At 53.6% G+C, this 27,626-nt stretch overlaps 5 protein-coding genes across 9 annotated transcripts in view; 3 read left to right on the top strand and 2 right to left on the bottom strand.

Annotated features, from left to right (window-relative positions):
* The window catches only part of Col11a2 (collagen type XI alpha 2 chain), a 28,375-nt gene extending 26,440 nt beyond the window's left edge, over positions 1-1,935 (bottom strand). For 2 of the 3 annotated variants that reach the window (XM_026383619.2, XM_026383620.2), the window contains exon 1: positions 1,270-1,540. In XM_026383619.2, coding sequence (XP_026239404.2) covers positions 1,270-1,351 — 82 coding nt within the window. In that variant the 5' untranslated portion in view covers positions 1,352-1,540. Of the gene's footprint in view, positions 1-1,269; positions 1,541-1,868 lie in introns of those variants that run through there. The other variant, XM_026383618.2, reaches the window with a different exon arrangement.
* A 798-nt stretch (positions 1,936-2,733) lies between these two features.
* Positions 2,734-9,883, bottom strand: Rxrb (retinoid X receptor beta). 2 transcript variants are annotated; one of them, XM_026383410.2, is made up of 10 exons: positions 9,458-9,883; positions 8,548-8,795; positions 7,893-8,049; positions 7,387-7,566; positions 5,552-5,724; positions 5,061-5,190; positions 4,724-4,856; positions 4,516-4,619; positions 4,081-4,186; positions 2,734-3,973 (listed from the first exon to the last, which is right to left on the bottom strand). In XM_026383410.2, exons 1-10 carry the CDS (start codon positions 9,684-9,686, stop codon positions 3,826-3,828), a joined length of 1,608 nt encoding a protein of 535 aa, XP_026239195.1. In that variant the 5' UTR covers positions 9,687-9,883; the 3' UTR covers positions 2,734-3,825. The 2 variants fall into 2 exon arrangements, with proteins under 2 accessions (XP_026239195.1, XP_026239196.1); XM_026383411.2 differs by having other exon boundaries at positions 4,516-4,607.
* A 184-nt stretch (positions 9,884-10,067) lies between these two features.
* Positions 10,068-14,143, top strand: Slc39a7 (solute carrier family 39 member 7). The gene is made up of 8 exons (XM_026383412.2): positions 10,068-10,148; positions 10,452-10,857; positions 10,946-11,114; positions 11,275-11,328; positions 11,463-11,615; positions 11,762-11,893; positions 12,103-12,299; positions 13,280-14,143. The coding sequence occupies exons 2-8, from the start codon at positions 10,456-10,458 to the stop codon at positions 13,550-13,552; spliced, it is 1,380 nt and encodes a 459-aa protein (XP_026239197.2). The 5' UTR covers positions 10,068-10,148; positions 10,452-10,455; the 3' UTR covers positions 13,553-14,143.
* A 206-nt stretch (positions 14,144-14,349) lies between these two features.
* Positions 14,350-16,524, top strand: Hsd17b8 (hydroxysteroid 17-beta dehydrogenase 8). 2 transcript variants are annotated; one of them, XM_077801862.1, is made up of 9 exons: positions 14,350-14,430; positions 14,611-14,828; positions 14,941-15,057; positions 15,163-15,255; positions 15,358-15,443; positions 15,550-15,634; positions 15,847-15,889; positions 16,071-16,145; positions 16,331-16,524. In XM_077801862.1, exons 1-9 carry the CDS (start codon positions 14,352-14,354, stop codon positions 16,345-16,347), a joined length of 813 nt encoding a protein of 270 aa, XP_077657988.1. In that variant the 5' UTR covers positions 14,350-14,351; the 3' UTR covers positions 16,348-16,524. The 2 variants fall into 2 exon arrangements, with proteins under 2 accessions (XP_077657988.1, XP_026239357.2); XM_026383572.2 differs by lacking the exon at positions 16,331-16,524 and having other exon boundaries at positions 16,071-16,324.
* A 1,533-nt stretch (positions 16,525-18,057) lies between these two features.
* Ring1 (ring finger protein 1) lies at positions 18,058-21,680 on the top strand. Its single transcript, XM_026383498.2, has 7 exons — positions 18,058-18,336; positions 18,449-18,581; positions 19,345-19,505; positions 19,613-19,828; positions 20,474-20,863; positions 21,045-21,318; positions 21,570-21,680. Exons 2-7 carry the CDS (start codon positions 18,504-18,506, stop codon positions 21,669-21,671), a joined length of 1,221 nt encoding a protein of 406 aa, XP_026239283.1. The 5' UTR covers positions 18,058-18,336; positions 18,449-18,503; the 3' UTR covers positions 21,672-21,680.
* Positions 21,681-27,626: the final 5,946 nt, after the last annotated feature.

Genomic DNA, 27,626 nt, shown 5'->3' with positions numbered 1-27,626 from the left:
ACAGAGACCCCAGGCCAAGGAGACCTTGGAGGCCCCCACCCTCCTCCAGAGCCCAGAAGAGTACAGTTGGATCCTATGCACAACTATCCACCGGCCCGCCCACCTTCTTCCCACCTCAAGCCACATTCGCCCCACTGTCTCATCTGCCCACAACTCCCTACTGGTATCCCATCACCCTCAACCTCTGAATCCCCAAATGCCCTATTCTCTAATCTCAGGACTGCCACAGTAACCCATCTCCCTAGAGTCCCACCTCCACCCACTCAGCCCCCAAAGAGAACACAGTCATGACTAGCCCCTGCCTTCATGCCAAAGAGTTCCTTTCCCCCTAAGAAAAACTCCTAAACCCTGTATACACATACACATCAATATCCTGTCCCTGAGCCTCACTCCTCAGAGCTTGGAAGTTCTTTCTATAATCTAGTCTAAATTCGTTATGCTGCCATTCTGACCATTTTCTCTCCAGAGCAAAGAAATGAACAGTCAAGTTATAAACAAATCAGTCCCCCTGTTTTTTGGGAGAAACTGAACTCCAGCCTGCCCAGTGCTCCCAGCCTCCTGTTCTGATATCAAATCCCCCTTTCTAGGAGCCAGAACTTCTGTGTCCTGGGGGAAAAAAAGGAAAGGCTGGGGTTGTGGACACCAGGGTCCCAGGGGATCCCAAATGGCCAGAGGGGGAGGGGTGGAGCAGGAATGCAAAGAGTTGGCTCCAGCCTCAGACACCTGATCCCGGCCTGTCCAGCGGCCGTCCTGTTGGCAGCCAGCCCTAGTGCTCCCCAGAGCCAGCCGCGTGGCAGCATCGAGGGCACAGGGAGGGGGTGGGGGACATTGCGGGGGGGGGGGGGGAGACCAATGGGACAGATAGTGGAGGCATCCCTTCTTTCTCAGCATACTAGCCTCTGCTCTGCCCCAAGATGTTCATCCCTCATCCCTCACCCATCAACACTGGTATCTACCATCCCAACATCAGCAAAGCCTGGACCAGACTGGCCCTAGCCATCCTGAGGAAACAACAAAAGCACTCAGGACTGTCTATGGTGACTCTCATCCTTTCGGCTTTACCTGCCTCTTCCAGTCACTTCAAAGAGAGAGAGATCCCTACTCTCTTTCCAAAGAACCCAAGTATCCTGCCTTCCTGCCTAAACCCTGAAGACCCCAAATCCCTTTCTTAGACTTAGAATCTACTGCCCCAGGTATCAGTGCTCCCCTCCCGGGGGATACTTAGAGCTCCAGTAGACTCAGACGACCAGGCTTCAGAATTCCTCTTACCTGCCCAGCCCGGGGCAGCGCTGAGCCCCAGCACCAGAGGTAGGAGCAGGAGGAGGCGATGGCAGCGGCTGCACCGCTCCATGACTGGACGACCAGAGCGCCAGGTCCCAGGGACCCAGGTACGCCTGGAGGCTGACAGGAGACAGCAAGCAGGCTGTGAGTCTCCGAACCCGGGATTCAGGAGAGGTCAGAGGCTGTCCGCAGCGACAGCTTTCAACGGCCCCGTTCCATATAGCGAGGTGCCGTCGGGGCTTCGATGCTGCTCCCTCCTCGGTGGCCGCCGCTCCTCTGTGTCCCCGGCCACCCCAGCGGCCCAGAGCCCCCACCCCGCCCCCGCCCCCCGGTCCGGCCCCCGCCTCCAGCCGCCCGCCCACAGCCACCGAGGGGAAACCCCACCCTCAATCTCCCCACCTGGGCCTGGGTGGGGGTTAGGGACGGGAAACCTCCCTCTGTTGCAGACCCTCGATCTGCACCGTCCTGCCCCTTGCAGGGATTCAGTGGCCAGTACCCCAAGATCGCCTTTTAGGGAGCATACTGTCTTCCCCAGCCCCTTCCTTTTCTAGGATCCAAACGTCCAGTCACACACACTCCTGGGTTACCTCCCCCTTGGGGGTCCAGACCCCCTTTCGGAGAGTCCTGGGAGGGATTCAGGACACAGTGGGAGGAGAGAGGTGGACCCGGGGTCTACACCCCCACGCCCACCCTTAATCAAGTCTCCATAATTACCTCCCTCGCCCCGCCCCAAGTAATTACAGAGCCAGCACCGGGCTGGGGTATTTATAGACAAGGCTATAGATAGCGACTAACTGGTGGTGGGGAGCAGAGGGGAGGGGTTCCTTTGAGGAACGGAGGAAGCCGGCTTTGGGATAAAGCGAGGCCAGAGACTGGAACAAACACAGGTTAACCAAGTCCCAGGAGACGGAAAAGGGACTACGTCAGGGAGAGCCCAGGTGAAAAGGGACCCAGTGATGGCATAAGCGTGTAGTCGATAACGCTGGTAGGGTCCGGGAAAATGGGGTCACTCAGGGACGTGGGCCGCCTCCAGACCGGCAATGCCTGGAGAGGCTGCTGCACTTGGCGCCCGGCGCGCCCCCACGAACGGGCACCGCGCCGGGTCTGCCCGGAGCCCGCGGCGCGGCCGGAGAGAAGGCCTGCCGAAGCAAGCCTAGGCGCCGCCGCCCGCTGGCGCTGGGAGGGCATAAGTGAACAAGGCGCCTTTGAGAACCAGCTGCCCCCCTTCCTCCTCCGCCCGGCCCCGCCCCCAGCCTGGCACACCCTCTTCCCCCCTCCCTGACAAAGCGCGCCTTGTGTCCCCCACCCTGCGCCAACCTCTCAGGCCCCAGGGAACCTCGGCCGGCCGGGGCTGCCTCTAGGGAGTGCATCCAGAGCTCCCAACCGGATAAGGGTAACCCCCATACCAGGCCCGTGCGGCGCTGCCCACCCCCATATATATTCACCTCAGTCCAGAAAACTGTGATTTTAATTTGAAAGCGATTTTATGTGCGAGTAAAGAGAGAGGAAAGGACCCCAAAGAGAAGAGATGCAGGGCAAAAAAATCATGCAGCCCCAGCACTCCATCTCTGCAGGTTAGCCACCTCCCCTCAATTCTCAAGCCAGGATCCTATGTCCCCAGCCTACACCTGGTGCTTAGGGCTGTGGGAGAACTGTGAAAGGACCCAGGGACTACACTCACCAAACCAGCCAGCCAGGGCATCATCACAGCCCAGACCCCTGCCCCAAACTAGACAGGAAGAAGGGGAGAGAGTGGGTTGGGAAGGCCAGTGCTTGGAGGCGCCCAGGGACAGACCATCTCAGGGACCCGCCTTGCCCAAATACCTCCACCACTGGCATTTCTTAGTCAACCTGGGAAAGTACAGTACTTCTTTGAGTCTAACTGCAAGTCTCTATCCTCAGAGGAAATTAAAAATAGCAGATCAGTTCCTACTTCTCCACCAGCCCCTTAAACCACCACCGCCTTTTTTTTTCTTTTTTTTTTTTTTCAGTCTGACTGCAGAAGGAGGTGAAGTGTAAAAGGGGACTCTGGATAGGAGACAGTGACAGGACCTCCTCCCTCTTCCAGAGGTCCCCATCTGTCAGGTTTGGGAGAAAGAAGGCCTGTCAGAGGCCTTCTTCCATGCCCATCAGTTTGAGGGGCCTGCCCCCCAACATCCATCTCTGGGGGATTTTCCTACTTCCACTCTTAAATGGGAGTAAGTCAGGATGGGAAGGAAGCAGGATCCCAGGAGCAGGGCCAGTGCTTTGTGCTGGGAGAGGAACAAGGGGTAAGAAATCACCCCAAATCATGGGAGACCCCAACAAATTCAGAGACTCAAGAACAATGAAGAGAGACGTCCAGTCCTCACAGGGATTTGGGTCCCCCCCTGACTTGGGGTACCAAGCAAACCCACTAGAGAGCTGATGAATCCCTTGGAGGTCTTGGTTCTGCTCTGTACTCCTCTCTGGGAACACAGTCCCTCCCACCCTGTCCCAGGCTGAGTCCTCTTAGATAGCACCCCTCAACCATGAGGAGCACCACATGTTGGCATTGGCAAGGGCTCAGGCCAGCTGGTGGGGAGCCTCAAGCATCTCCATAAGGAAGGTGTCGATGGGGGTGTCACCAATGAGCTTAAAGAAAAACAGATGCTCTAGACACTTAAGGCCGATGGACCGGAGGGCAGGAAGACGTAGCAGCAGCTTGGCAAACCTGAGGTGGAAGACAGAGAAGGGACATAAGAGCTAGAAGCACACAGGCCCAGAAACATACACCTCCCCACCCTGCTGGGGGCCTCAGTCCCCAAAGCCCTATCTCACCGTCCCTGCTGCTCAGGGTACTTCTGTTTGCAGTAGGTCTCCAATGATGCATACACTTTCTCCCGCAGGACCTCCACCTCACTGGGGTTGGAGAGGCCCTTGGCATCTGGGATGGCAGGAAGAGAGAAGGAAGAGGAAGGCAGACAAATCAAATCAGGACAGACATGCAGATATGGCCCACAGGATACCCCTTTAGGGCTCCACCTACTTGCCCTTTGCCAGATGCCAAGCAAGGGAAGCAGGGCCCACTGGGTTTGTGGGATGGGGGTCAGAAAGGGAATGTATCAGAGGAAGTAGCTTTTTCCTCAGTCAGTTGGGAGATTTCCAGATTGAGGGTCTTACTGAAGGGGATAGCTGGGTAACTTAGGAGTCTCCAGAGAAGAGGAGGCTCCAAGGTAGCCTTGTTCTTGAGAGACGGGGTAATCCTCCCCTTACCTGGATTAAACAGAATGATTGCCCGCAGGCAGCCAAGCTCTGTCTTGTCCATCCTCATGTCACGCATTTTGGACACTAGCTCTGTCAGCACCCTGGAGAGGGACCTGCAGGTCACTCAAAGGTCACAGCTCAGCCAGCCTTGGACACGGACCAGCCTATAGCCCCACCCTCCTCTACCTACAGGCTAGCCCAGCCGAGGGCCACTGACCGATCAAAGATGGCTCCCACGCCTGCAGAATGGGCTGAGTTACGGTGCACGTGGAGACCTGTGGCCAGGAGGATGCCGTCTCGGACATCAATGGACCGGTGGGAGAAGGAGGCGATGAGGAGCTCATTCCAGCCTGCGGAGGGCAGGGCAGCAAGGGTCAGGAGCCAGAGCTCAGCTCATGGGATTCAAAGCACATCACGGGAAGAGAAGAAGAGGTGGCAGGGTCGACAAGCTTGGCTCCCTTTCGTATGCAAGGTAAGGCCACTAGGTCACTGAAGGTCAGGAGGCCAAAGAAGGGTCAAATGTCAAGAGGTCAAAGGGATTCAAGGTCACTGACCTGCCCGTAGCAATATGACCTGGTCATCCAGAGGTAAGGAGGAAAAGTGTGGGATCCTCTTCGCCCACTCGACAAGTGTGAATAGCTGTTTGTCAGCTGCCTGACAGATGTTAGTCACGGGGTCATTTGGCTGCAGGGGACAGGGGGGTAAGATTTATGGACGATCTGGAGGTACACTGGGAGCCCCCCTTGTAAGAGATCTAACATCCCCTTTCTCTGTATAATCTTTCTTCATTTAGACCAATCTCTGTAAACCAGGCTTCTTGCCTGGCACTCGTGTAAAGGATTAGTTATTTGCTTGTGGTCCTGCAGATGGAGGGAGCTAACACACCCACCTGAAATGTTTTGAGAGGCTTTGTTTTGGCAGCATTCCCAGTCCCAGGAAGTGTGAGGAACATTGAGGGGAAGGGAAGGGCAGAAAGAACAGACCTAGACTCCCTCCCCAGCACCCCCCCCCATCACAAAGGAGAGGGATTGATCCCATCACTCACACTGCTGCCGCTACCCCCGGTTCCCCCAGGACCCTCAACGCCCTGGTCACTCTTCTGCTCCACAGCAAGCTCTGCCTCCAGGATCCTGTCCACGGGCATCTCCTCGGGGGCTCCCCCTGCCCCCTCCCCATCCCCATCCTTGTCCTTTCCCCGCTGACGCTCCTCCTGTACAGCTGCAGGGGGTGGGGAGAAAAAAGTGAAAGGTCAGCAGCCAGCCATGAGGGAGTCCTGAAACATCCTTAGAACCTTATCAAAGTCTGATGTCTTGAGGCTGGAGTTGTAGCTCAGTGGTAGAGCACTTGCCTAGCACATGTGAGGCACTGGGTTCGAACCTCAGCACCATATAAAAATAGACAAACAAAGCTTTAAAAAGTATTATGTCCATCTATAGCTTAAAAATATGTTTTAAAAAAGTCTGATGTCTCTTGGGAAATGTTTATAACAATTGGGGAAATCACTAGAAAAGGCAGACTGGGACACTCTGAAAGCAGCAGTTTAATCAAAGGGCAGATTAATAAGTTAAAAGGAAAGAGGAGGGTAAAGGAATTAGGAAGGAAGCTGATATTTAAACAGTGCTAAGCTTAAGCTAAACTAGTGCTAAGAAACATATTGAACATTCACTCAAGTATCAAAAGGACCCTGGGGACTCTTGTTCCCACTTTTAAAGGTGAAGAACTTGGGTTTAAAGAGGCTACATAGTAGCCAGACAGGTGGCACACGCCTGTAATCCCAGCGTCTTGGGAGACTGAGGCAAGAGGATCGGCAAGTTCAAAGCCAGCCTCAGCAATTTAGTGAGGTCCAAAGCAATTCAGTAAGACCCTATCTCAACATAAAATATAAAAAAGGGCTGAGGATATATGGCTCAGTGGTTAACTGTCCCTGGGTTCAATTCCCAGTACCACCAAAAAAAAAAAAAAGAGAGAGACAGAGACTAAATAAATTGCCTATGTTCACATACTACATGGCAGATTCTATACTTGAAACCAAGCATGTCTGATACAAATCTTGTGTCCCTCTGACTCAATTTAACAGGCAGTAAAATGAGCACTGGCCTGCATCTTCAGAATTAGCACTCTGATCCTGGCCCTATTACTCTTTTGTTGCATGACCTTGGGAAAGCCAGGCCCCCAGCTCGTCTTTTCTAAAGAAGGGATTTGACCAAGAAACTTTCTGAAGAGTCTCTCTCAGAATTCCAGGAACCAGACTTAAGAAGACAAGATAGAGGGGCTGGGGTTGTGGCTCAGGGATAGAGCACTCGCCTAGCTCTGGGTTCGATTCTCAGCACCACAAAGAAATAAATAGAAGTATTGTGTCCATCTACAATTTAAAAAAATAAAATAAATAAATTTTAAAAAAAGAAGACAAGATGGAAACGTAAAAAAGGGAAGGCAAGGCCTTTCATTAAAGTCTACAGCTTGAGAGGGTAGAGTCTCAGTGGTGGGAGAAAATACCACAGAGAACAGAGAGATGGAGACCAGAGGAGAGTTGGGATCAAAGAGAGGAGTGATTGCTCAAGTTAGAGGAGACAGAGGAGACCATGATAGGTAAGAAAAGGTTATCCTACCCTAGAACCAGTCTGGGCTGGGGAGGGGTCATAGTGCAGGCTACAGACAGAACCATTAAGATGGAACAGGGTACCAAGAAGAGCAGATGAGAGGGAGAGGGAAGACAAACATCGCCCCCTGGAGGACAGAGAGAATAGTCCCACATTCCTGACAGATACACAGGCTGTGGTTTCCTTCAGTCTTCCCTCTACTTCCTCCCTGCTCTCCCACCAGCAGGATGGAAAAGGAAGGACCTGTGGACTGGAAAGTTTAAGTAGAGAAGTTCCTTACCTTCCCTCTTCATGCCAGTGGCCAGGCACTTCTGATAGCGACAGTACTGACAGCGGTTCCGCTGGCGCTTGTCCACTGTACAGTCTTTGTTGTCCCGGCATGAGTAGGTCAGGTCCTTGCGGATGGTGCGCTTGAAGAAGCCCTTGCAGCCCTCACAGCTGTAAACTCCATAGTGTTTGCCTACAAGGGGAGGGGAATAGCAACGTTAAGGCTGCATGGAGACCTTATCACCATCAATTCTCTTACAAATTTCCCCTAAGCAAAACTTAGTCAAAGTTCTCCTAACATTTGTCCAATGTAGATGAACCAGGAAGTTAAGGGATAATCCATTCCCACCCTCTTCACTGTTCAGAAGCCCTACAAAAGCTGGCTTTTCCCTCAGCCAACCCCACACACTCCATCCCACATCTGAGCTTCAGGTTCCTCAGCCTCCCCCAGCTTACTTGCTCTGACCCAACCCAAGAAGCACCAGGCTTGTTTCCTCCTCTGTGCTCTGAGCCCCATACCTGAGCTTCGGTCCCCGCAGATTGCACAAAGCCGTTTGCCAGCCCCAGGGCCACCTGGAGGGGGTGGACAGTGCAGGCCCCGGACCCCTAAGACTGGTGGCTTCACATCTTCAGGGGGGCCAGACCCACCCCCAGGGAGCGACACTGTTGAATTAATCTGGGATAGGGGAAATAGGGAAGTCACAGGGAGACTCATTGGGAAGCAGAATCTCTTGGAGGTAATGGAAATCATTCCCTATCATTAGGCAGGGCCCTGCATTGCACATCGCAGAGGGCATTAGCTACACTCAAGTCTATGAGAAGGGTCATCCCTGGAGCACAACCCCAAAGAGAATAACAGTTGTCCCTTGAAATTGTGAAACACAGTGGCCCTGAAGGGCATGTGTCTTGGAATGGCAGGTGGGACAAGATGGGTGGAAACTCATTGGCAGGTGAAGGGGACATCAAGATTATTTAATAGGGCTATTTTATTTAATAGAGTTAGGGATCAAACATGCAATGGAAATCAGTCGCCTCAGGAAGGGCTAAGGACCACAGGCCTGCTAGAGGTCTTGGAAGGTCAGTGGATAATGGGAAGTTCAAACAAGGATCTGGGGTTACAAGGAAAACAAGGAAATGAAAGTGGAGAGGCAGTAAGTATGTCACAACCTCTCACCTGGGGGCTGCTGACAGGCCCGGAGAATCCTGGGGGAGCTGGAGGGGGCAGACCAGGGGACCCCATGGAAGAACTGATGACTGGGAAGGGGGAGCCCAGCGGGGGTGGTGGCATTGGAGGTGGGGGTGGAGCCCCAGAGCCTCCAAGGGATGGGGCTGCTGAAGGGGGAAGAGGTGGCCCAGGAGGAGAAGGGGGAGGAACCCCCTGGGCAAGAGGATTTGGAGAAGAGCTGTCTGGGCTTCGGGAATCTGGGGGAAGGGTACATACAGCACAGAGACACACAGAGACAGAAGAGACAAAAAGAGAAAATGAGTCTCCCAGTCATCCACCTGAAGACTTTAATTTTCCAAGCCCCCACCCCACCCCATTCCACTCATCCCCAAGTCCAGAAATACCCTGCTGTCAAACAGTTAAACTCCTAATTATGGTGAAAGGAGGGGGTTGACAAAAGAGAGGGAAGATAATTCAGGTGAGAAAAAATTACAACCAAAGCATCTCAATGAATACCAGGTCACCGGGAGTATAGGTGTCCCCTGGGTGGGGCAGCACGTGGGCTGGACCAGCCAACCCCCCTCCATTATAACCAGGCAGCCAGAGCCCCCCCCTAGGACGCAGGGTCTGCCTTCAAACGTCCAGAGTCCTCAAGTTCAAGGGGAATCGTGTCATTCTCACACCCAGGACCTCGGGTGCAGGGATTTCAGAGGCCACCACAGGGAGGGCGGAAACTCCCCCTCCCCGCCCCGCCCCGGGGGGTGGGGGAGGAAGGCGCTAAGGCCCTCGGGAGGTAGAAGACGCGTGTTTACAAACAAGGGGGCGGGAGCGCCAAGGAAAGAGCGCTGGGGGAGAGCATGGGGGAGGGGTGCAGAAAGCGCGGTCACTTGCTCTCCAGCCCGTCCGCTAGGACACTCACCCCGCCCGCTGTCTCCCATCCCGTCCCGTCCAGCCTCCCCCGGCTCCGGCTCCGGGGTTTGTTGTTCTCCGGCTGCCGCCGCCGCCGCCGCCGCGGGATCCAGCCAGGGCCGTCGCCGCCGCCACCGGGACGCGACCCCACAATGCATTTCTTTTCGCACCCCCACCGGCCCACACTGCCCTGCGGCATGCCGCTGGGGGAGGAAGGGCGGGCGGGCGGCCCAAGACATGATTTCTGGTTGAGTGTAGGGATACCGAAGAGGTGCCAGGGGTTCCCAAGGATTGACCGGGGGACTAGCTGACCACGAGGAAGCCCCAGAGAAAAAGCCGGTGGCCTGGATCGAGTCGAATTAAGCGGCTCGCTCAGCTCTGTACCAAAATGACAGCGCCTATGTGGCAGCCATCTTTGTACAGACGGGAAGTCTCGTCGCTAGTTCCCGCCCCCTCGCCTAGTTGAAAATGAAGGAGGCGGTCTCCTCCAGCCTATTAGTCCGCCTCGCCCACCCTCCCCTTAAATAACCTCCACTTCCGCGCATGCGCCCCACTATAGAATGGCCTCTCTGCTACTAGAGTGCCGCCATATTGGTAAAGGTATTAGGGAGAAGGTAGAACGGAATTTCCTGTTCTCGCGGGAGCTAGAGGCGTGACTGCCACGTCCGAGCAAAACGGGAACGGAGAGGATCCCGGAGCCGGTGAGAATTCCCTGCTTCCCTTCTGTCCTTTTCAGGCCTTTTCCCATCTAGTGTGTCATAGAGACGAGGGACCAGAGAGCCTGTAAAGTGTCTTGATTAAAGGCTAGAGTGGTGTCTTGGGGGGGCCTACATCCAGGAAGGGTTTCGGGATAAAGAAAACGAGTCTTAGGAACAATGTGGGAGGGGACTGAATGAAATGGGGGAGCGTCCCGTGGATGTGGTCCGAGGGCGCAAGCTGAGTAAAGCAGACCCCGTGTAGAATTGAGGGTCAAGTAGAGTCATTGTCTCTGTCCCTCTGGTCAGCGTGATGGCCAGGGGCCTGCGGGCCCCCCACTGGGTGGCCGTAGGACTGCTGACCTGGGCGTCTTTGGGGCTGCTGGTTGCCGGACACGGGGGTCATGGTGACCCGCACGAGGACATGCAAGAGGACTTCCATGGCCACAGCCACTCACATGAGGATTTCCACCATGGACACAGCCATGCTCATGGCCATGGCCACACTCACGAGAGCATCTGGCATGGGCATACCCATGGTCATGATCACGGACATTCACATGAGGATCTGCACCATGGCCACAGCCATGGCCATTCCCATGAAAGCCTGTATCACAAAGGACATGGACATGACCGTGAACATCATGGAGGCTATGGGGAGTCTGGAGCTCCAAGCATCAAGCACAACCTGGACACTGTCACACTCTGGGCTTATGTGAGTTCCCAGGGGATGGGGTAGAGAGGGACTATTTCTGGATTGTTGGAAAACTTCACAAAACTTGACCCCTGACTCTCCTCACTAGGCACTGGGAGCCACGGTGCTGATCTCTGCAGCTCCATTTTTTGTCCTCTTCCTTATCCCAGTGGAGTCAAACTCCCCCAGACACCGCTCTCTGCTCCAGATTTTGCTCAGTTTTGCTTCTGGAGGGCTCCTGGGAGATGCCTTCCTGCATCTTATCCCTCATGCCCTGGGTAAGTATCTAATCCTGCCTCAAAGTATAAACTACTATCTTATTCTTTAGGGAAAAAAGGGTTCTTTCTCCTTTGTGATTCCTGAAATTCTAATATTTATCACATACACGTCCTTTAGGACATGTTTTCCTCATCTACATTTTTTTCTTTCTTCCTGCAGAGCCTCATTCTCACAACACTCTGGCACAGCCTGGACATGGACACTCCCACAGTGGTGAGGAAGAGATATATGGGTACAGCTGTTGGGATGCTGGGAAAAATCTGTGTCTTCCTATTCTTCACCTCCTGCACTTGAGGAGGAGCCTGTAATCCACATCTCCCATAACCTCTCAATGCCTCCATTCCCAGGCCAGGGCCCCATTCTGTCTGTGGGGCTGTGGGTTCTCAGTGGAATTGTCGCCTTCCTTGTGGTGGAGAAATTTGTGAGACATGTAAAAGGAGGACATGGACACAGTCATGGGCATGGACATGGTCCCACACATGGAAGTCACGGAAGACAGGGTGAGCCCAGAAACCACTCTGCTGAAAACCACCTTGTGTGCCTCAAAATCCCTTCATCCTGTGGCTGTCAGGTGGAACAGACTTCCCTTTGAGGATGTGTCAGAAGATGTCTGCTCTCAATCTGACCAACTCCTTTGTTCCCTCAGAGCATCCTTCAAAGGAGAAGTCCAGCTCAGAGGAAGAAGAAAAGGAAGCAAGAGGGTTGCGGAAGAGGAGAGGAGGGAGCAAAGATGGGCCAGTAAGACCTCAGAACCCTGAAGAAGAAAAAACAGGCTCAGGTAAGGGCCAGGGTTGATGATAAGCTTGGGCAAGGGGCACCATTGTGAATCACACAGAATATATGTTGTGGATATTGCTATGTGTCTGGGAAACACTGAGGGATTATGTGTGAGATGATCTCTGAGAGGAGATATGAGAATGGCTGACGAGGACTGGAACTGGGGGTGATGGGTGCCTCTGATCATTTTCTTTCTCTGTGCTAAACAAGACCTGCGTGTGTCCGGGTACCTGAATCTGGCTGCTGATTTGGCACACAACTTCACAGATGGTCTAGCTATTGGTGCTTCCTTTCGAGGGGGCCGAGGGCTGGGAATACTGACCACAATGACTGTCCTACTTCATGAAGTGCCCCATGAGGTCGGGGACTTTGCCATCTTGGTCCAGTCTGGCTGCAGCAAAAAGCAGGTTAGTAATGATGCCCACCAAGCATAATTACTTCAAACCCTTTGTTCCTGCTCACTCACTCCAAACCCAGGACTGTCTCTCATTAGTTCTAAACATGGACAACAAATCTAGAAATGAGGATGAAGAAGTTTTGTTTTCTTTGTCCTTTAATTCAGTATTTCTTGAATTGAAGTCTATAAGTCATCTGATTATTTTATGGGTAACGTTATACACTGGACTACAAGGTCCATGGGAAGGACCTATGCTCAAATTTTTCTATCAAGTGCAATGGCATACTATAATCCCATCAATTTGGGAGGCTGAGGCAAGAGGATCAAAAGTTCGAGGCCAGGGGCAGCATGCTGGTGCATGCCTATAATCCCAGAGGCTCAGGAGGCTGAGGCAGGAAGATGACAAGTTCAAAGCCAGCCTCAGCTACTCAGCAAGGCCCTAAGCAACTTAGTGAGACCCTGCCTCTTAAGTAAAACATAAAAAGGGCTGGGGATGTGGTTCAGTTGTCAAGTGACCCTGGGTTCAATCCACGGTACCAAGAAAAAAAAGTTCAAGGCCAGCCTTGGCAACTTAGCAAGACCCTGTCTCAAAATAAAAAATAAAAAGGGCTGGGTACGGATGTAGCTCAGTGGTAAAGTGCCCCTGGTTCAATCTCCAGGACTGCAATATATATATATATATATATATATACAATTTTTTTTCTTCAGAAAATATGTAGTCTGGAACAACCTTCCCATCTTTTTAAACCCGGCTTTTTAGTTTCTGAAGACATGCACCCAACACCTACACACCTATTCTTCACTAACCACATCTAAATCACTGATAGTCTTGGGGCTGGGGATATAGCTCAGTTGGTAGAGTGCTTGCCTCACATGCACAGGCCCTGGTTCTCCCCAGCACCATAAATAAATAGCTAGATAGATAAATAAATAGATCGTTGATAGTCTTTAGCTATTGATGAGTACCTTTTTCTCTTTTCTGCCCACCAGGCGATGCGTCTACAACTACTGACAGCAGTAGGAGCACTGGCAGGCACAGCCTGTGCCCTTCTCACTGAAGGAGGAGTAGTGGGCAGTGAAGTTGCAGGTGGTGCAGGTCCTGGCTGGGTTCTGCCATTCACTGCAGGTGGTTTTATATATGTAGCAACAGTGTCTGTGTTGCCAGAGCTGTTGAGGGAGGCATCACCATTACAGTCACTCCTGGAAGTGCTGGGGCTGCTGGCAGGAGTTGTCATGATGGTGCTGATTGCTCACCTTGAGTGAGGTGGGATAAACCACCCCCACCCCTGCCCCAAACGTCTACCCCTAACTCCAAGTCAGGGGTCTATGGTAGCTAGGGGCCCTGGCCATGGGCATCTGCCAGAGGAAGGACTTGTAGCCCAGAAAAAACAGTGACTTTGGTATTAGGACCTTCAAGTTTTGGTAGTCTTACAGAGGTCATAGAGGTGAGAATAAGAGGCCAGAGGGACCAAAATGTTGGGCACTGCCCAGCTATATTGTAGATTTTGGAGGGAAAAATGGGGCCATGAAGAAAGCTGCAAGAAAAAGGATGGCAGCCTACCTGGTGTACCCTACCTAACTTGTTCTCTGAGGACCAAGCTGCCAAACATTTCTCCAAGGTACTTCTCATCTGTTGGTGGAGGCTTCAGGGAAGACCTGAATCCCGGACTGAGGGGGTGACAGGAGGAGTTGGGGATAAACATCAATCGTGTGTTCTGATTTGGGAGTGATCAGAGGATTAGGGGGTGGGAGAAGATTAGTTGGTAATCTCATAGCCTAATTTTTGTTTCGTTTCTATTCATTTTATATCATTGTGTTTGAATCGAGGGGGAGGGGTGGTGACCGGAAATAAAGACCTTGGATCTTCCGCCCCACATGCAGTCTTTGTCTTTTTGGGGGGAATGGGGCCCCTTGTCTCCCCCACTCCCCAGGCCCCCTTTCGGTGTCGTCTGGACACGCCCCCACGGTGGGAGGTCGGCCCGCGCTCCAGGCCGCAGATGGCCTGTGGCTGGTGGGGCTTCGCTGGGGCCTTACCACGCCTCCACTGTGCTTGGATTGGCTCATGGCTTGGGTGCCCGCCCACCGGCCGCCCGCCATGGCGTCTCAGCTTCGGCTCCGTTCTGCGCTGGCCTTGGTCACAGGTTCAGAGGGTCTTAGGGCGGGTTGGGGTGCCCGAGTTATGTTAAGGGGAGCACTCTCAAGCCCCACGGCCCCAGTGACCTTTGGCACCTTGTTTGAATTTTACTAACTTTGCGCCCTGTGACTTCTGGCCCGGCCTCTCCTCTCTCCTTCCCTTCTCCGCATACTTTTTCCCATCTCAGGTGCGGGTAGCGGTATCGGCCGGGCGGTTAGTGCGCGCCTGGCCAGAGAGGGGGCTACCGTAGCCGCCTGCGACGTGGACGGGACAGCAGCTCAGGAGACGGTGCGGCTGCTAGACGGGTCGGGGAGTGAGGAAGGGGCGCCGGGCGGGAACCACGCTGCCTTCCAGGCTGATGTGTCTGAGGCCAGGGCCACCAGGCGCCTGCTGGAAAAAGTGCAGGTGAACTCCAGGCAGCCTTGCCCTTGCACGCACACAGTTAAAGCTCTAACATTGTCCCCACTGCCCCTGGGTCTTTGTGGTGTTTTGATGTGTAACCTCCCCCCTCCTGTAGGCCAGCTTTTCTCGCCCGCCATCTGTCGTTGTGTCTTGTGCGGGCATCACTCGGGATGAGTTTCTGCTCCACATGTCTGAGGATGACTGGGACCAAGTCATAGACGTCAACCTCAAGGTGGTGACCTCTGAACCTGTGACCTCTGATCCCCCAAGCCAGGAGAGGGAATTGGAGGAGGACTGTCACCCCAGCTGATCTCACCTTACTACCCTCTTCTGCCAGGGCATTTTCCTAGTTACTCAGGCTGCAGCTCAAGCCTTGGTGTCCAGTGGTTGTCACGGCTCCATTATCAATATCAGTAGCATCGTTGGAAAGGTCAGGTTGGGTTGGGACAAGGTCAGCCAGCCAAGTGGGCACAGAGAGAAGGGCCCCTCCTTGAGATTCCTTACTCACCTTAGATCTCTGACTCACCTGTAGGTGGGGAACATCGGGCAGATAAACTATGCTGCATCCAAGGCTGGAGTGATTGGGCTCACCCAGACTGCAGCCCGAGAGCTTGGACGGTTGGTCAGCCACCTCGGGTACAGGGGACTTCACTGAGGCATGTAGTGAAGTGAGGGAAGGGTCAGTAATCGGTCTAGAGTTCAGCAGCCACTCTCCCTTCCACAGATATGGGATCCGCTGTAACTCTGTCCTCCCAGGGTTCATTGCAACACCCATGACAGAGAAAATGCCACAGAAAGTGAAGGATAAGGTAGGAGGCCGTCAGTGGAGGACACAATCAGTCAGAGACCCAACGTCTCTGGGTTTCAGAGAGAGAGAATGCTGGGCACAGTGCCTGGCAAACAGTAAGTATTCAAAAAATGTATGAGGGATGGAGACAAAAGAAAAAAATCATGGACTCAGCCTTCAAAACAAATCCATAAAAGAAACTTTCACCACCCATATATGAGTGTTTCCTTCCAGGTGACCGGAATGATCCCAATGGGACACTGGGGGAACCCTGAGGGTGAGCACTGAGTGGAGAGGAGGGAACCTGAATAAAAAAAAAAAAAACCAAGATTTGTATTTTGGGGAGGGTCTCACCAGGATTTGTAGTTGGGGTGGGGGTGAGGGGGTGCCAGAGATCATGGCTACTTTGAATCTATGGAAGTGAATGGGATTGTGCCCTTTCCCCACCATTCCTATAGATGTGGCAGATGTGGTTGCATTCTTGGCATCTGAAGACAGTGGATACATCACAGGGGCCTCAGTGGAAGTCACTGGTATGATGCCAGCATGGGGAAAGAGAGGGCACAGAAGAGGAACTCAAACCATATGAGAAAATGAGGGAAGCCTGGAGCTACTGTGGGAAGGGCAGAGGCTTCCAAGGCCAAGAACAGAAATGGGTACCCCCAGCCCATTTATCTCTCCACCCATGCATCTGTCCAAATGTTTTTGCCCCTCCCAGGAGGTCTTTTCATGTAACTGCCTCAAGGACCCTGGACTCTTCTCACTCCCCCACCACTCTGCCGGGTCTCCTGCTGATGAGGACTCAAAGTTCCCAGGCTACAAAAGGGGTGGCAGTGTATGGCCCAGGAATGCTGAATACGGGAGGCAGGGGTGCTTGTGACCCTAATAAATTCCAAATCCTCTTCCCTGCCACCTCCGGTTCTTCTTGTGTCCAAGCCCTCAGACCCTTCCCCACCTCCCCCTCTTCCCTTTCCCGAAGGATTGTTCCCTTTCACTGCCTGGTCTCCCAGGGCAACCCCCGCCGCCGGGTGTGAGAGGAAAGAGTGTATGTCACTGTGTATGCGTGACACTCTGGGTCTTTTTGGAGGGAGGGGTTTCTGCCCTACCCCCTTTGGCTGGTTCTGCAGTGCCAGTCCCCTCCCCCCACCCCAACTCCCTGAGTCCTTATGGTCCCCAAGGGTGATTTGTTCTTGGCCCCATCCTGGTGTCCAGTCTGGCCTTGGAAGGGGGTCTTGGAACAGGTGGCCCTCCCCCACCCCTCTCCTTTCTCTCAGTCCCCCCTCCCCTTTCTCTCCACCTTACAATAGCTGCAGCCGGCTTGGGGTCGGATGGGGGGGATTAGGGGAGGGGGCCAGGATTAGGGGAATGGACCAGCCGATGAAAGGGGCTGGAGGAGAGCAGAAGGGAGGGGGTTGGGAAGAGAAGGAGGAGGAAGGGGAGGGGGTCCGCGCTAATCGACTCTGGCGCCCACATAAGGACTGGCCACGGACTGAAGGAGAGGACAGGGAAGTAGGGGGCAACTGGGGTGGGGGGGTCGAGGGAACCCACTGCTGACTTGTCCCAGAGACAGGCCACCCCCTGGCAGCCTCTGCCCAAGTCCGGGAACCCCTGCATAGACTGGCGGGGGGGGGGGAAAACCCGTCACGGTCTTTTTTCCCCCCATATCCTTCTCATTCCCTGCCCTCAATGGGGATCCCTCTGCTCTTTCCTCTTGCCTCTCCTCTCGGTTCCCTTCTTTTAGAGTCCTGGAAAAGGCTTCTGCCCACTTCCCACTCCAGACATTCTGTCCCTTGTGTCCCCCACCCACACGCGCACACACCCCTCCCCAATGGGGGCCCATCTTGTGTGTGTGTGTGTGTGTCCCTGCTTCCGCGTGGTGTCTCCATTCCCCTGTTCCTCCCGTGCGCCTCCCTCCCCCGCCCCGGGCCGCGGCTCTTGATTGTCCAAACGCAATTCTCGAGTCTATAGCTCCGGCCGAGAGTTGAGTCTGGACGTCCTGAGCCGCTGCCCCCAAACCTCGAGGGGGAGAGCGGGTCGGAGGGTCTAGGGAGAGGCAAAGCGGAGGGTGGAGCAAATCCCCAGGGTTTAGGGGAATCCCGAGTACTTTGGGACCTAGTTGCATTCACAGGACTTGGCTAAGGCGACAGAGCCTCTTTTGCACCTTCCCCCCCACCCCGGGATCCCAGGCTGTGGGTTACGAAGAAGTTGTATGCAGGGGGCGGGAGAGATCCCCAGGGCCACAAGGGGATGCGGAGTGGGGGAGGTGGCCCCCTTCCCGAGCCCTCTGTCCTTCCTGGGGTCCCAGCGATCCCAGGCCCCGCCCTCCCGAGCAGAGGCCCCGGGTGGGGAAACCCGGGTAGGGAACAGTGGCTAAGGTTGGCCGCGCAACCGTGCTGGGCCAGGGGAGGAGACAGAGGTCCCCACGTGGCGCGGGACTCCCGGGACGCCTGCTCCTCGCGCGGGGCGGGCGCGTCTCGTGGGCGGGGGAACCCCGGCGTCCACGTCGCGTCCCACCCGCGCCGCGAGTGGCGGGTGACGTCTGCCAGCGGGGGGGTGGAGTGGAGGGATAGGCGGAAGTGACGTAGGGCCCCAGCGCCCGGGCCATGGCGGCGGCGGCGGCGGGAGCTGCTGTCTGAGCAGCGACTGCGGACGAGCGAACTCGGCCCCGGAGTCAGGGCCTAGGGAGAGGCGCGGCGGCGGCTGGAGCGCGGACTGTGGAGTCGGGTGAGGGGCAGCGCCGACGCGGGGGCGGGGGAGCAGAGGGGAGTCGCTAGAGGGGCGGGGTCTGCGCGAGGGTCGGCCCCCCTAACACCGCCTCCCCTTCCCCCCTCCCTAGCCTTCCTCGCCTTCTCGGCCGCGGAGCCCTGGTGGGGGGTCTGTGCCCGGTCACCATGACGACGCCGGCGAATGCCCAGAATGCCAGCAAAACGTGGGAACTGAGTCTGTATGAGCTGCACCGGACCCCGCAGGTGACAGGGACTCTTCCCGTCCTGGTTTACCCCTTCCCCTCAAATCCCTGATAAACAGACCCGTCACACAGCTTGTTTTCCATTTTTCCCCCCTATTCTGCTGACTCTGCCTGATTTCACAGACTCCCTGGACCTACCTTTGTATCACCTTTTTAAAGCACTTTTACATTTAATTTAATCCTCAAAACAGCCCTGTCAGAGAGTTAGAGCAAATATTACTATCTACATTTGAAAGATAATAAACAGACACCAAAATTACCTTCTCTGTTCCCCAGTTCAGTGTCAGATCAGTGTATACAGGACTCACCTTGGAAGTTTATTTAAAATGGAACTTCACAGGTCCCCGCCACCCACATTCTGTTTCAGTAGTGCAGTGGACCCTCAGAATCTGCATTTATAACAGGCACCCTAGGGAATTCTGATGTAGATAGTACCAGAACCACATTGTAAAAAAAAAACTGTTGACCGAGTCTTCTTCAAACCACAGATCTATGGCCCCACCCCCACCCTCACCCCCAAACCTCAGATTATCCTATTCCAAAACTCCTCTTAGTTTATGGACCCTAATCCTTTCCGTTATCCATTCTCTCCAAATTAGTAGTCCTTCTCCATCTCAGAATTCCAATCTTCCTCAGGTAGCCAACATGATAACCAGATCCTGCCATCTCACTGTATTTCTTAACATTCCTTTCTTATGATTGCTTGTTTTGAAAATCCCTTTCCTGGTAACCCACCATCACCCTTCATTCACTGATGCTTCCAGGAAGCCATCATGGATGGCACAGAGATTGCAGTTTCCCCTCGGTCACTGCATTCAGAACTCATGTGCCCCATCTGCCTGGACATGCTAAAGAATACAATGACAACCAAGGAGTGCCTCCATCGGTTCTGCTCTGACTGCATTGTCACAGCCCTGCGAAGCGGGTAACAGGAGGGACTTGTTCTGAGATTGGGTGAAGGGGCCTGGAGTTGGTGTCCTCTCTCTGGTCCTAGTTCAGCCTAGACTTCAGGCTTCTTTTCTCCTGTCCCAGGAACAAGGAGTGTCCTACCTGCAGAAAAAAGCTGGTATCCAAGCGATCCCTACGACCAGACCCCAACTTTGACGCCCTGATCTCTAAGATCTATCCCAGCCGGGAGGAATATGAGGCCCATCAAGACCGAGTGCTCATCCGCCTCAGCCGCCTGCACAACCAACAGGCGCTGAGCTCCAGCATTGAGGAGGGGCTGCGCATGCAGGCCATGCACAGGTGAGGAGTCAGGAGAAGGGCCACAACAGGGTGGTAGAGTGGGTCCCATGGTTAAAGTCCTTGGACTATCTTTGCTATCTGCTAGCATCTAAGCCTCAGTATCCTAAGAGCTGACCACAGCCTTACTGTTGGGCCTGGAAATCATGGATGTAAATTACAGCCTTAGTAAACAACAGGCAGTGCTATTCTTAGAAAGAAAATAGCTCATCCTGTAACTTTTTAGAAGTTAGAACAGTAGATTGATTTCAAGCATAAGCTCTGAGTTCATGCTGGGGAGTAAATCACCTCCTACGCCTCCTTCTCTGTAATGTGTATCCATATTACCTTTGGGTCTTGTTAAAAATGCAAACTCCGATTCAGGTGATCGGATCTGCATTCTGCAAGCTCACTGGTGATGCCTGTGCAGCTGGTCCTTTGACCACATTTTGAGGGTGAGGACCTGTGATCTCAAGTTGCTTAACATTTCTAAGCTTGTTTCCTCAGCCATAAAATTGAGATTAAATACTCAGGGCGCTTGGCATATTGTTAGTGTTAATAAATATCAGGTACATCATTAGGATTTCCATGATCTCTTAATTCTCTGAAGTTTAAAGTCTAAGCCCCTTATCCTTGGTGCTTTCTAATCTTAACCACTTGCTTCTACAGGGCCCAGCGTGTGAGGCGACCGATGCCTGGGTCAGATCAGACCACAACGATGAGTGGGGGGGAAGGAGAGCCTGGGGAGGGAGAGGGGGATGGAGAAGATGTGAGCTCAGATTCAGCCCCTGACTCTGCCCCAGGCCCTGCTCCCAAGCGACCCCGTGGAGGGGGCGCAGGGGGCAGCAGTGTAGGGACAGGGGGAGGGGGTACTGGGGGGGTGGGTGGAGGTGCTGGTTCAGAAGACTCTGGTGACAGGGGAGGCACGCTGGGAGGGGGAACCCTGGGCCCCCCAAGCCCTCCTGGGGCCCCCAGTCCCCCGGAGCCAGGCGGAGAAATTGAGCTCGTGTTCCGGCCCCACCCCCTGCTCGTGGAGAAGGGAGAATACTGCCAGACTAGGTGAGGAGCCCTGGCTTTCCCCATACCACTGTGTAATCAAAGCTCACAGAGTTCCATTCAGAAGCAGGGTCACCCAATCCCTGAAGCAACCCAAACCCAGAGACCCTTTGGGAAAGTCCCCTCCTTCCCATCCCCATTTGCCGCCTCCCAAGCCCTGAACCTGCCCTCTCTCCCACCCCAGGTATGTGAAGACAACTGGGAATGCCACAGTGGACCATCTCTCCAAGTACTTGGCCCTGCGCATTGCCCTTGAGCGGAGGCAGCAGCAAGAGGCCGGCGAGCCAGGAGGGCCTGGAGGGGGTGCCTCTGACACTGGGGGACCTGATGGGGGTGGTGGGGAAGGTGGGGGTACCGGAGGAGGTGATGGTCCTGAGGAGCCTGCTTTGCCCAGCCTGGAGGGTGTCAGTGAAAAGCAGTACACCATCTACATCGCACCTGGAGGTGGAGCATTCACGGTGAGAGCCTCTGACAGCACTGGTATAGAGGGCGTGGGAGGGAAGGTGAAGAACCCTCCCCTTCACACAGCCATGAGCCTGACCCCTCTTCTCACCCCTGCTCCTTCATCTCCCTCCCTGTCCTCTCCCATTGCTCCACGTGCTCCTGCTTTGCTTCTGCTTTCTTTTTCCTCCCGTGGTCGCTTTTTTCATTTCCTTTGCCATCTTCCCCAACTGTGTTCTCTCCTCCCCGTCTCTCACCCCCTCCATAGACGCTGAATGGCTCACTGACCCTGGAGCTGGTGAATGAGAAGTTCTGGAAGGTGTCCCGACCACTAGAGCTCTGCTATGCCCCCACTAAGGATCCAAAGTGACCCCGCAAGGGGACAGCCAGAAAATGGGGACTATGGGCTGTCCCTGTGTCCTGGCCTACCACCCCAGCTTCTTCATCTCCCATTGTCCCCCAGCCCAGCCAGCCAGCAAAAGGACACAAATGAGGACAAGTGGCTTTTATACAAAGTATCTATATCAGATTCTTCTATATTGTACAGAGTGGGGCGTGGGCCCCCACTTACTGCCTTTTCTATTGCCCCCAGCCTCCCATCTCTCCCAGATGATAGGGAAGGTGAAGAGGCCTCCCCTTCACACTCGCCTACCAACAACAAATTTGCTTTTTTTCCTCTTTGAAACCTGCAGTTGTGTGTGTGTTTATCAGGGGTATACAAGAAAGAAGACTGGGGAGGGAAGCCTAGAGATCATGGAGAATCAGCCTTGGAGATGTCTAATGGTTCTCCAGAGTTTAAGTCCCATTTTTCTGAACTCCAAATTAGAAAATATGTACATAAAAATAGGAAGGAACCATCTGTGAGTCTGGAAAAGAGACAATGAAGAGTGGGGAGGTGTGAAGTCAGATTCCAAACTTGCTCCCTAAAACCTGAATCACCCAGGTGGAAACCCAGTTTCCATGCCAAAGGGAAAGCAGGATGGTGGCTCTAGAGTAAAGCATATTTATAGGTGCCCACAGGACAGGAGGGTGATATTCTTTCTCACTAGCTGGTTTCCTTAGCTGGGAAGAAAAAGAGGGAGGGAGATGGGAGGACCCTGAAAAGAAAACTCCATAGTATGGTGGTGCACGCCAGTAATCCCAGGGACTTCGAAGGCTGAGGCAGGAGGATCAGAAGGTTGAGGACAGCCTCGGCAATTTAGCAGTGCCCTAAGCAACTTAGGAACACCCTAACTCGAAAAATAATAAGGGCTGGGATGTGGCTCATGATAGAGCACCCCTGAGTTCGATTCCCAGTACAAAAATAAAGAAGAAAAAACCCATAGTGGATATCCCTGCCACCTGGGAGTCGGGCTGCCTCCCTAGGCAGGGTGGGCAGGACTGCAGACCACAGTTCCTAGGAGCGCACAGCCTGTGCCAGCCGGCGGGCTGCGGCGGGAGGGGCGCCCGGGAGTTGTAGTTCAGTACTTGTCCGGGCAGGGGCTGAAACGGCAAAGTTGCAGAGCGGTGGGGGCATCGAAAAAAGGCTCAGCAACCTCCAGGCCTCGAGTTCTGCGGGCGGGATGGGACAGGTCCAAACCCGGGGCTGGGGAAATGGCGCAGTCCAGGTCAGCGCGGGGCCGGGGAAGAGTCTTTCCCTCTGCAGGAGGCACTACCGCACCCGGCACCCAGCCCCTTTGCCCCTCGCTTCCTGTTTACAGTGCTCCAGGCGCCCTCGTCTCGGTCTGCCCCCAGTTTCCCCACTCAGTTTTGTGTCGCTGGCAAAGCGTCCAGCTGTGCAGAGAAAGCCCACTGGGCCACCCAGCCCCACGCCCCGCCACGCTCTGACCGGAGGGCACCCTGCTTCTTCCTTGGGAATTCTCATTTGTTCCCCCTTGTCCTTGGCACTTTCAAATAAGGTGGACGGACGCAGATGGGCACCCTCCAGCTCCCAGCAAGTACCGCAGATCTAGAGCCCCAGTGCGGCCCAGTGGACAACACCCACTGCCACTTAGTAGCAGCCCCTCCACACCGCCTCTCTGGAACCCGCGATATGAAATCCCCTTCTCTCCGACCCAAGTGTCCAGGGTGTGGCATGTTGTCATACGCAGGTGGGCCTTGTTCCGAGCTCCAAGGTAGAGAAGCTCCAAGGTGGGAAGCAGCCTTTTGAGATACCAAGGTGGGAATCCAAACTAACCGGGCTTTTACCCTGGTTGCAGGGTTTGCTGGGAGTGGAAGTGTCTCCCCCCCCCCTCCTCTTTTTTCCCTAACCGGTCCCCCGCAGCCTCCTACGCTGTATCTGTTGTCCCTCGCTCTTGTTTCACTGTAGAACAGTCCGTCACCCTCTTGGTCCCTCTATCTCAGCTCCCCAGTCACCACCGTTGGCTCATTCTCTTCTCACCATGTCTCATGTTTCCTCTGCTAGGATGCTTTCCCACCCTCTCCTGCCCCCGTGTGACTGTGAACTTTGCAAATATGGCTATGTATTTAGATGACATCATGTGGGAGACCTACTAGAACTTTTCTCTGGGTAATGGGTGACTCCAAGTCTGTCCCACCCTTGGCTCTTCTGGGATATTTCCTTCCCAAATCCTTCAGTCCTTCCCAGTCTGTTCTGCATTACTGAGGTAGGCAAGGTGAAAGATACAAAATATACAAAAGGGAACTCTGCTATTTTGTTGAGGAATAAGACATACTAGGAGAAAAGCTAACAATGAAGGTGCAGGGTAAAGAGAAAGGTGAACTCTATTGTCAGACCATCCTGGGTTCAAATCTCCACTCCATCTTGCACAAGCCACTAAATCTTACTTCAGTGTTCTCACCCACAAAATAGGGCAGACTAACAGGTTGCTGTAAGGATTTAGTGAGATAATACAAGTAGAATGACATACCTGACAGACCAGTCCTTCCTGTGTGGATGACCGACCAGAAGCTTCATGGGCACCTGGGAACTTGTTAGAAATGCAAACACTTGGGCCCAAATCAGCTGCATGAGAACTCTGGAAGTAGCTGAGTGCACTGGTATAATCCCAGCAACCTGGCAGGCTAAGGCAGGAGGACCGCAAGGTTGAGACCACCTGGGAAATTTATTAAGACGAAAGAAAGAAAGGAAAGAAAGAGAGAGAGAAAGAGAGAAAGAGAAGAAAAGAAAGACTAAAAACACTGGGTATGTAGCTCAGTATTAAAATGCTCCTGTGTTCAATTCCCAGTACTGAAAGAGAGAGAGAGAGAGAGAGAGAGAGAGAGAGAGAGAGAGAGAGAGAGAGAGAAAGCGAAAAAAGCATCTCTGGAAATGAGGGCAGCAGTTTTGCTTTAACAAGCCCCCTGTGATTCTGATGTGCACAACAGGCTGAGAACCACTGCAGAGTGTGCTCAGTGAAAGGTTGGCTCCTTCACACAGACACACACACACACACACACACACACACACACACACACACAGTGCTGAGGCTTGAATCCAGGCTACACCCCCAGCTGAGCTCCTTTCTCTCCAGAGCAGGGGCATAGCTATGGGTGGTATGTGATCAAGAGAAGACTTCCTGCCTAGGGCGGGAAAATGGTGGGGAACTTCTCTCTCCCTTAAGCCCACCTCCATTCTACTCTCTCAGGCTTCTCAGACCCCAAACCAGGTCCTATGCAGTGGGTCCTGTGTCTGAACCCCTGCCCATGGAAGGCCTTATTCAGTCCTGTCCTTGCCTGGCAGCCTTTTTAGCTCCTTTGTAAACTGTTCACAGGAAAAGTCATGCTCCAGGTTCTTCCGTCAACCCCACAGTATAGCAGTATAGCTTGGGAAGAAGGGAGGGGTCACCAACACCCCAGTTACTTTTTCTTTCTTTCTTTCTTTTTTTTTTTTTTTTTTTGTACTGGGGATTGAACCCAGGGGCACTCAACCACTGAGCCACATCCCCAGCCCTTTTTTACATTTTATTTTGAGACAGAGTCTCACTGAGTTTCTTAGGGCCTCACTAAATTGCTTTGAACTCACCATCTTCCTACCTCAGCCTCCCAAGCTGCTGGGATTACAGGCATGCACCACTGTGTCCCAGGACCCCCAGTTACTCCTTTAATTGGGGAAACTTAGCTTCTGATCTCCCACCTCTGTCTCCTCTGCTTCCCCCTTCCCAGTGCTGCTGTCACCTCAGGCCAGGAACAAAACGGAGGAGGAGAGGGCAGGGAAGACCCCCAGCTCCCTACTCTAGCATCCTTCTCAGCTGTCACTCTGACCCTTCACACCTTACCTAATAGGGTCCCCCTGCCCCATACAAAGCCTCCTTCCTGCTTGGAAAGTGGAGCCTCCTCCTCCTCCCATCCCTCCCAGCACAGCCTGGGTGAGAGGCCCTTTCCCGGCCCCAATGTGGGAAGTGCTTCACCCAAGGAGCTCCCTGACTCTATCCCTATACTCCCACACTTGTGGCAGGCCCTACTCCTGCAGAGAGTATGGCCATAGCTCCTGCCACAGCACACACCTGCTCCCACCCTGTCAGAGTCCCCCTGTCACTGCAACCAGGGTGGCATGGGCTGCTCCCCTGAGCTCCATCCTGTTGCAGCACGTCACTGGACACACTGGTGAGCAGCCCTACACATGTCCTACCTGTGAAGTGGAACCCAGCTTCACCCACCAGAGGAAGGCTTTCATAGGAAGCATCCCTTCCTCTGCTCCGAATGTGGCAATTATATCACCAAGATGCCAACCAGACCCATGCCCATGGGGAGACACTCAACCAGGGCGGTGGCTATGGCTGTGGCTTCTGCTAAGACCCTTGATTCATGGTCCACCAGAGGGTCCATCACTCAGTTCTACTGTCCCTGCCAGTCCACACCTGCTAGGATTCTGGTCTGCTCTTTCCCTGGGGCTGGTGGTGGCCCACTACTGCACAGCCCAGCATGCGATGAGATGCCTTTCCTCTGCCCCAGTGTGGCAGGAGCTGTGGCCGCATGCCAACCTGCAACACCAGCATCAGAACCATGAGGGGAGGGGCCCCATCACTGTGATCACTGTGTCAGGGTTTCAGACGGAGCTCAGGGCTAGTGTAGCACCCATCAGCCCTGGGGGCAAGACCGTCAGCACAACCTCTGGGCCACTCCCTGTGGCAGTACTGACCCTCCCCACACACCCCCACCCAACCTGCAGCACTCTAGGAGGGCAGAAGAGCAACCTTGGGGACAGACTCCCTCCCTGTATCCTACCCTCAGCCAGAGTGACTTTCAGAGCAATGATAGAGAGAGGGTCGGCCAGAGACTCTCCCCAGGACTACTGGAGGCTGGGATGCCACAGCTTTCCCTGTTTCCTAGAAATTCGTCCTTCTCTGTTTAAACTCCCATCTCCTGTCTGTAGCTAAGAAATTTAGCCAATCCCTTGCTGCTGTTGTGATGGATGGATCAGATTCCCTGAGATTTCCCTGACAGGGTCAGTTTAAAGAGATACTGCATCCCCAAAGTTCTCCGTGATAACCCCACCACCAAATTCTAGTTTCCCTATTAATCCCACCCCATTCCATCACTTCCCTCAGAGACTATTGGGTCCTTCTTGCCTCAGGGGCTGAAGATACATCCAGCACCCCTGTCTGATGATACTGTCTCCCTGTGTCCAATCCTGGCTTCACCAGGCCCTAAACTTTCTAAAATACTTGTTGCACTTAACTCTAGGAATAAAACCCAGGGGGAGGCTGCTCTTTCCAATTACACAGATGACATCTTAATGAAAGGTAAAATCAAGTAAAGGAAAAGGCAAGAAAGTGGAGTAGACAGAGATGAAGAAGCCAAGGGAGGTCGGTGGAGAAAGTCAGGGCTACATGAGACAAGACACAGATCCATCTCAGAAACAGAGAGATGTGGGCTGGGGCTGTAGCTCAGTGGTAGAGCACTTGCCTAGCATGTATGAGGCACTGGGTTTGATCCTTAGCACCACATAAAAATAAATAAAATGAAGGTATTGTGTCTATCTACAACTAAAAATTAAATTTTAAAACAAAAAAGAAACAGAGAGATGCTAGGTATTGTGATGCACACCTATAATCTCAGCAATTCTGGAGTCTGAAGCAGGAGGATCACAAGTTTGAGGCCAGCTAAGCAACTTAATGAGACCCTATCTCAAAATAAAAAGGGAATGTGGGAATGTGGCTCAGTGGTTAAGTGCCCTTGGGTTCAATATCTGGTACAAAAAAAAAATTAAGAACAAAAGAAAAAAAAATGGAGAGGACCGTCCCTGGGGTGGGGTGGCACTTTTTTCTTCTTCAGTTTATGTCCTTTCCTACTGCTACTAAGGTACTAAGTTGCCTCCACAAGCACTACATGTCCTTCCATTTGCTTGTTTTTGATGTGTGTGTGTGTGTGTGTGTGTGTATGT

The sequence above is a fragment of the Urocitellus parryii genome, chromosome 8, assembly GCF_045843805.1.
Source record: "Urocitellus parryii isolate mUroPar1 chromosome 8, mUroPar1.hap1, whole genome shotgun sequence".
In the NCBI taxonomy this organism is placed as follows: Eukaryota; Metazoa; Chordata; class Mammalia; order Rodentia; family Sciuridae; genus Urocitellus; species Urocitellus parryii.
Note: the sequence above shows the minus strand (reverse complement) of the source record. Positions and strands in the feature narration are given on the sequence as shown.

Coding starts and splice junctions, on each gene's coding strand:
- Rxrb (XM_026383410.2), bottom strand. CDS start 9,686: ATGTCTTGGGCCGCCCGCCCGCCCTTCCTCCCCCAGCGGCATGCCGCA. Junction 4,857..5,060: donor GGTCATATTGCTACGGGCAG/GTCAGTGACCTT, acceptor TGCCCTCCGCAG/GCTGGAATGAGCTCCTCATC. Junction 4,620..4,723: donor GTGGGAGCCATCTTTGATCG/GTCAGTGGCCCT, acceptor AGTGACCTGCAG/GTCCCTCTCCAGGGTGCTGA.
- Slc39a7 (XM_026383412.2), top strand. CDS start 10,456: ATGGCCAGGGGCCTGCGGGCCCCCCACTGGGTGGCCGTAGGACTGCTG. Junction 11,115..11,274: donor TCTTATCCCTCATGCCCTGG/GTAAGTATCTAA, acceptor TTCTTCCTGCAG/AGCCTCATTCTCACAACACT. Junction 11,894..12,102: donor AGAAGAAAAAACAGGCTCAG/GTAAGGGCCAGG, acceptor GTGCTAAACAAG/ACCTGCGTGTGTCCGGGTAC.
- Hsd17b8 (XM_026383572.2), top strand. CDS start 14,352: ATGGCTTGGGTGCCCGCCCACCGGCCGCCCGCCATGGCGTCTCAGCTT. Junction 15,444..15,549: donor GCAGCCCGAGAGCTTGGACG/GTTGGTCAGCCA, acceptor TCCCTTCCACAG/ATATGGGATCCGCTGTAACT. Junction 15,890..16,070: donor ACACTGGGGGAACCCTGAGG/GTGAGCACTGAG, acceptor CCATTCCTATAG/ATGTGGCAGATGTGGTTGCA.
- Ring1 (XM_026383498.2), top strand. CDS start 18,504: ATGACGACGCCGGCGAATGCCCAGAATGCCAGCAAAACGTGGGAACTG. Junction 18,582..19,344: donor AGCTGCACCGGACCCCGCAG/GTGACAGGGACT, acceptor TGATGCTTCCAG/GAAGCCATCATGGATGGCAC. Junction 21,319..21,569: donor CTGGAGGTGGAGCATTCACG/GTGAGAGCCTCT, acceptor CCCCCTCCATAG/ACGCTGAATGGCTCACTGAC.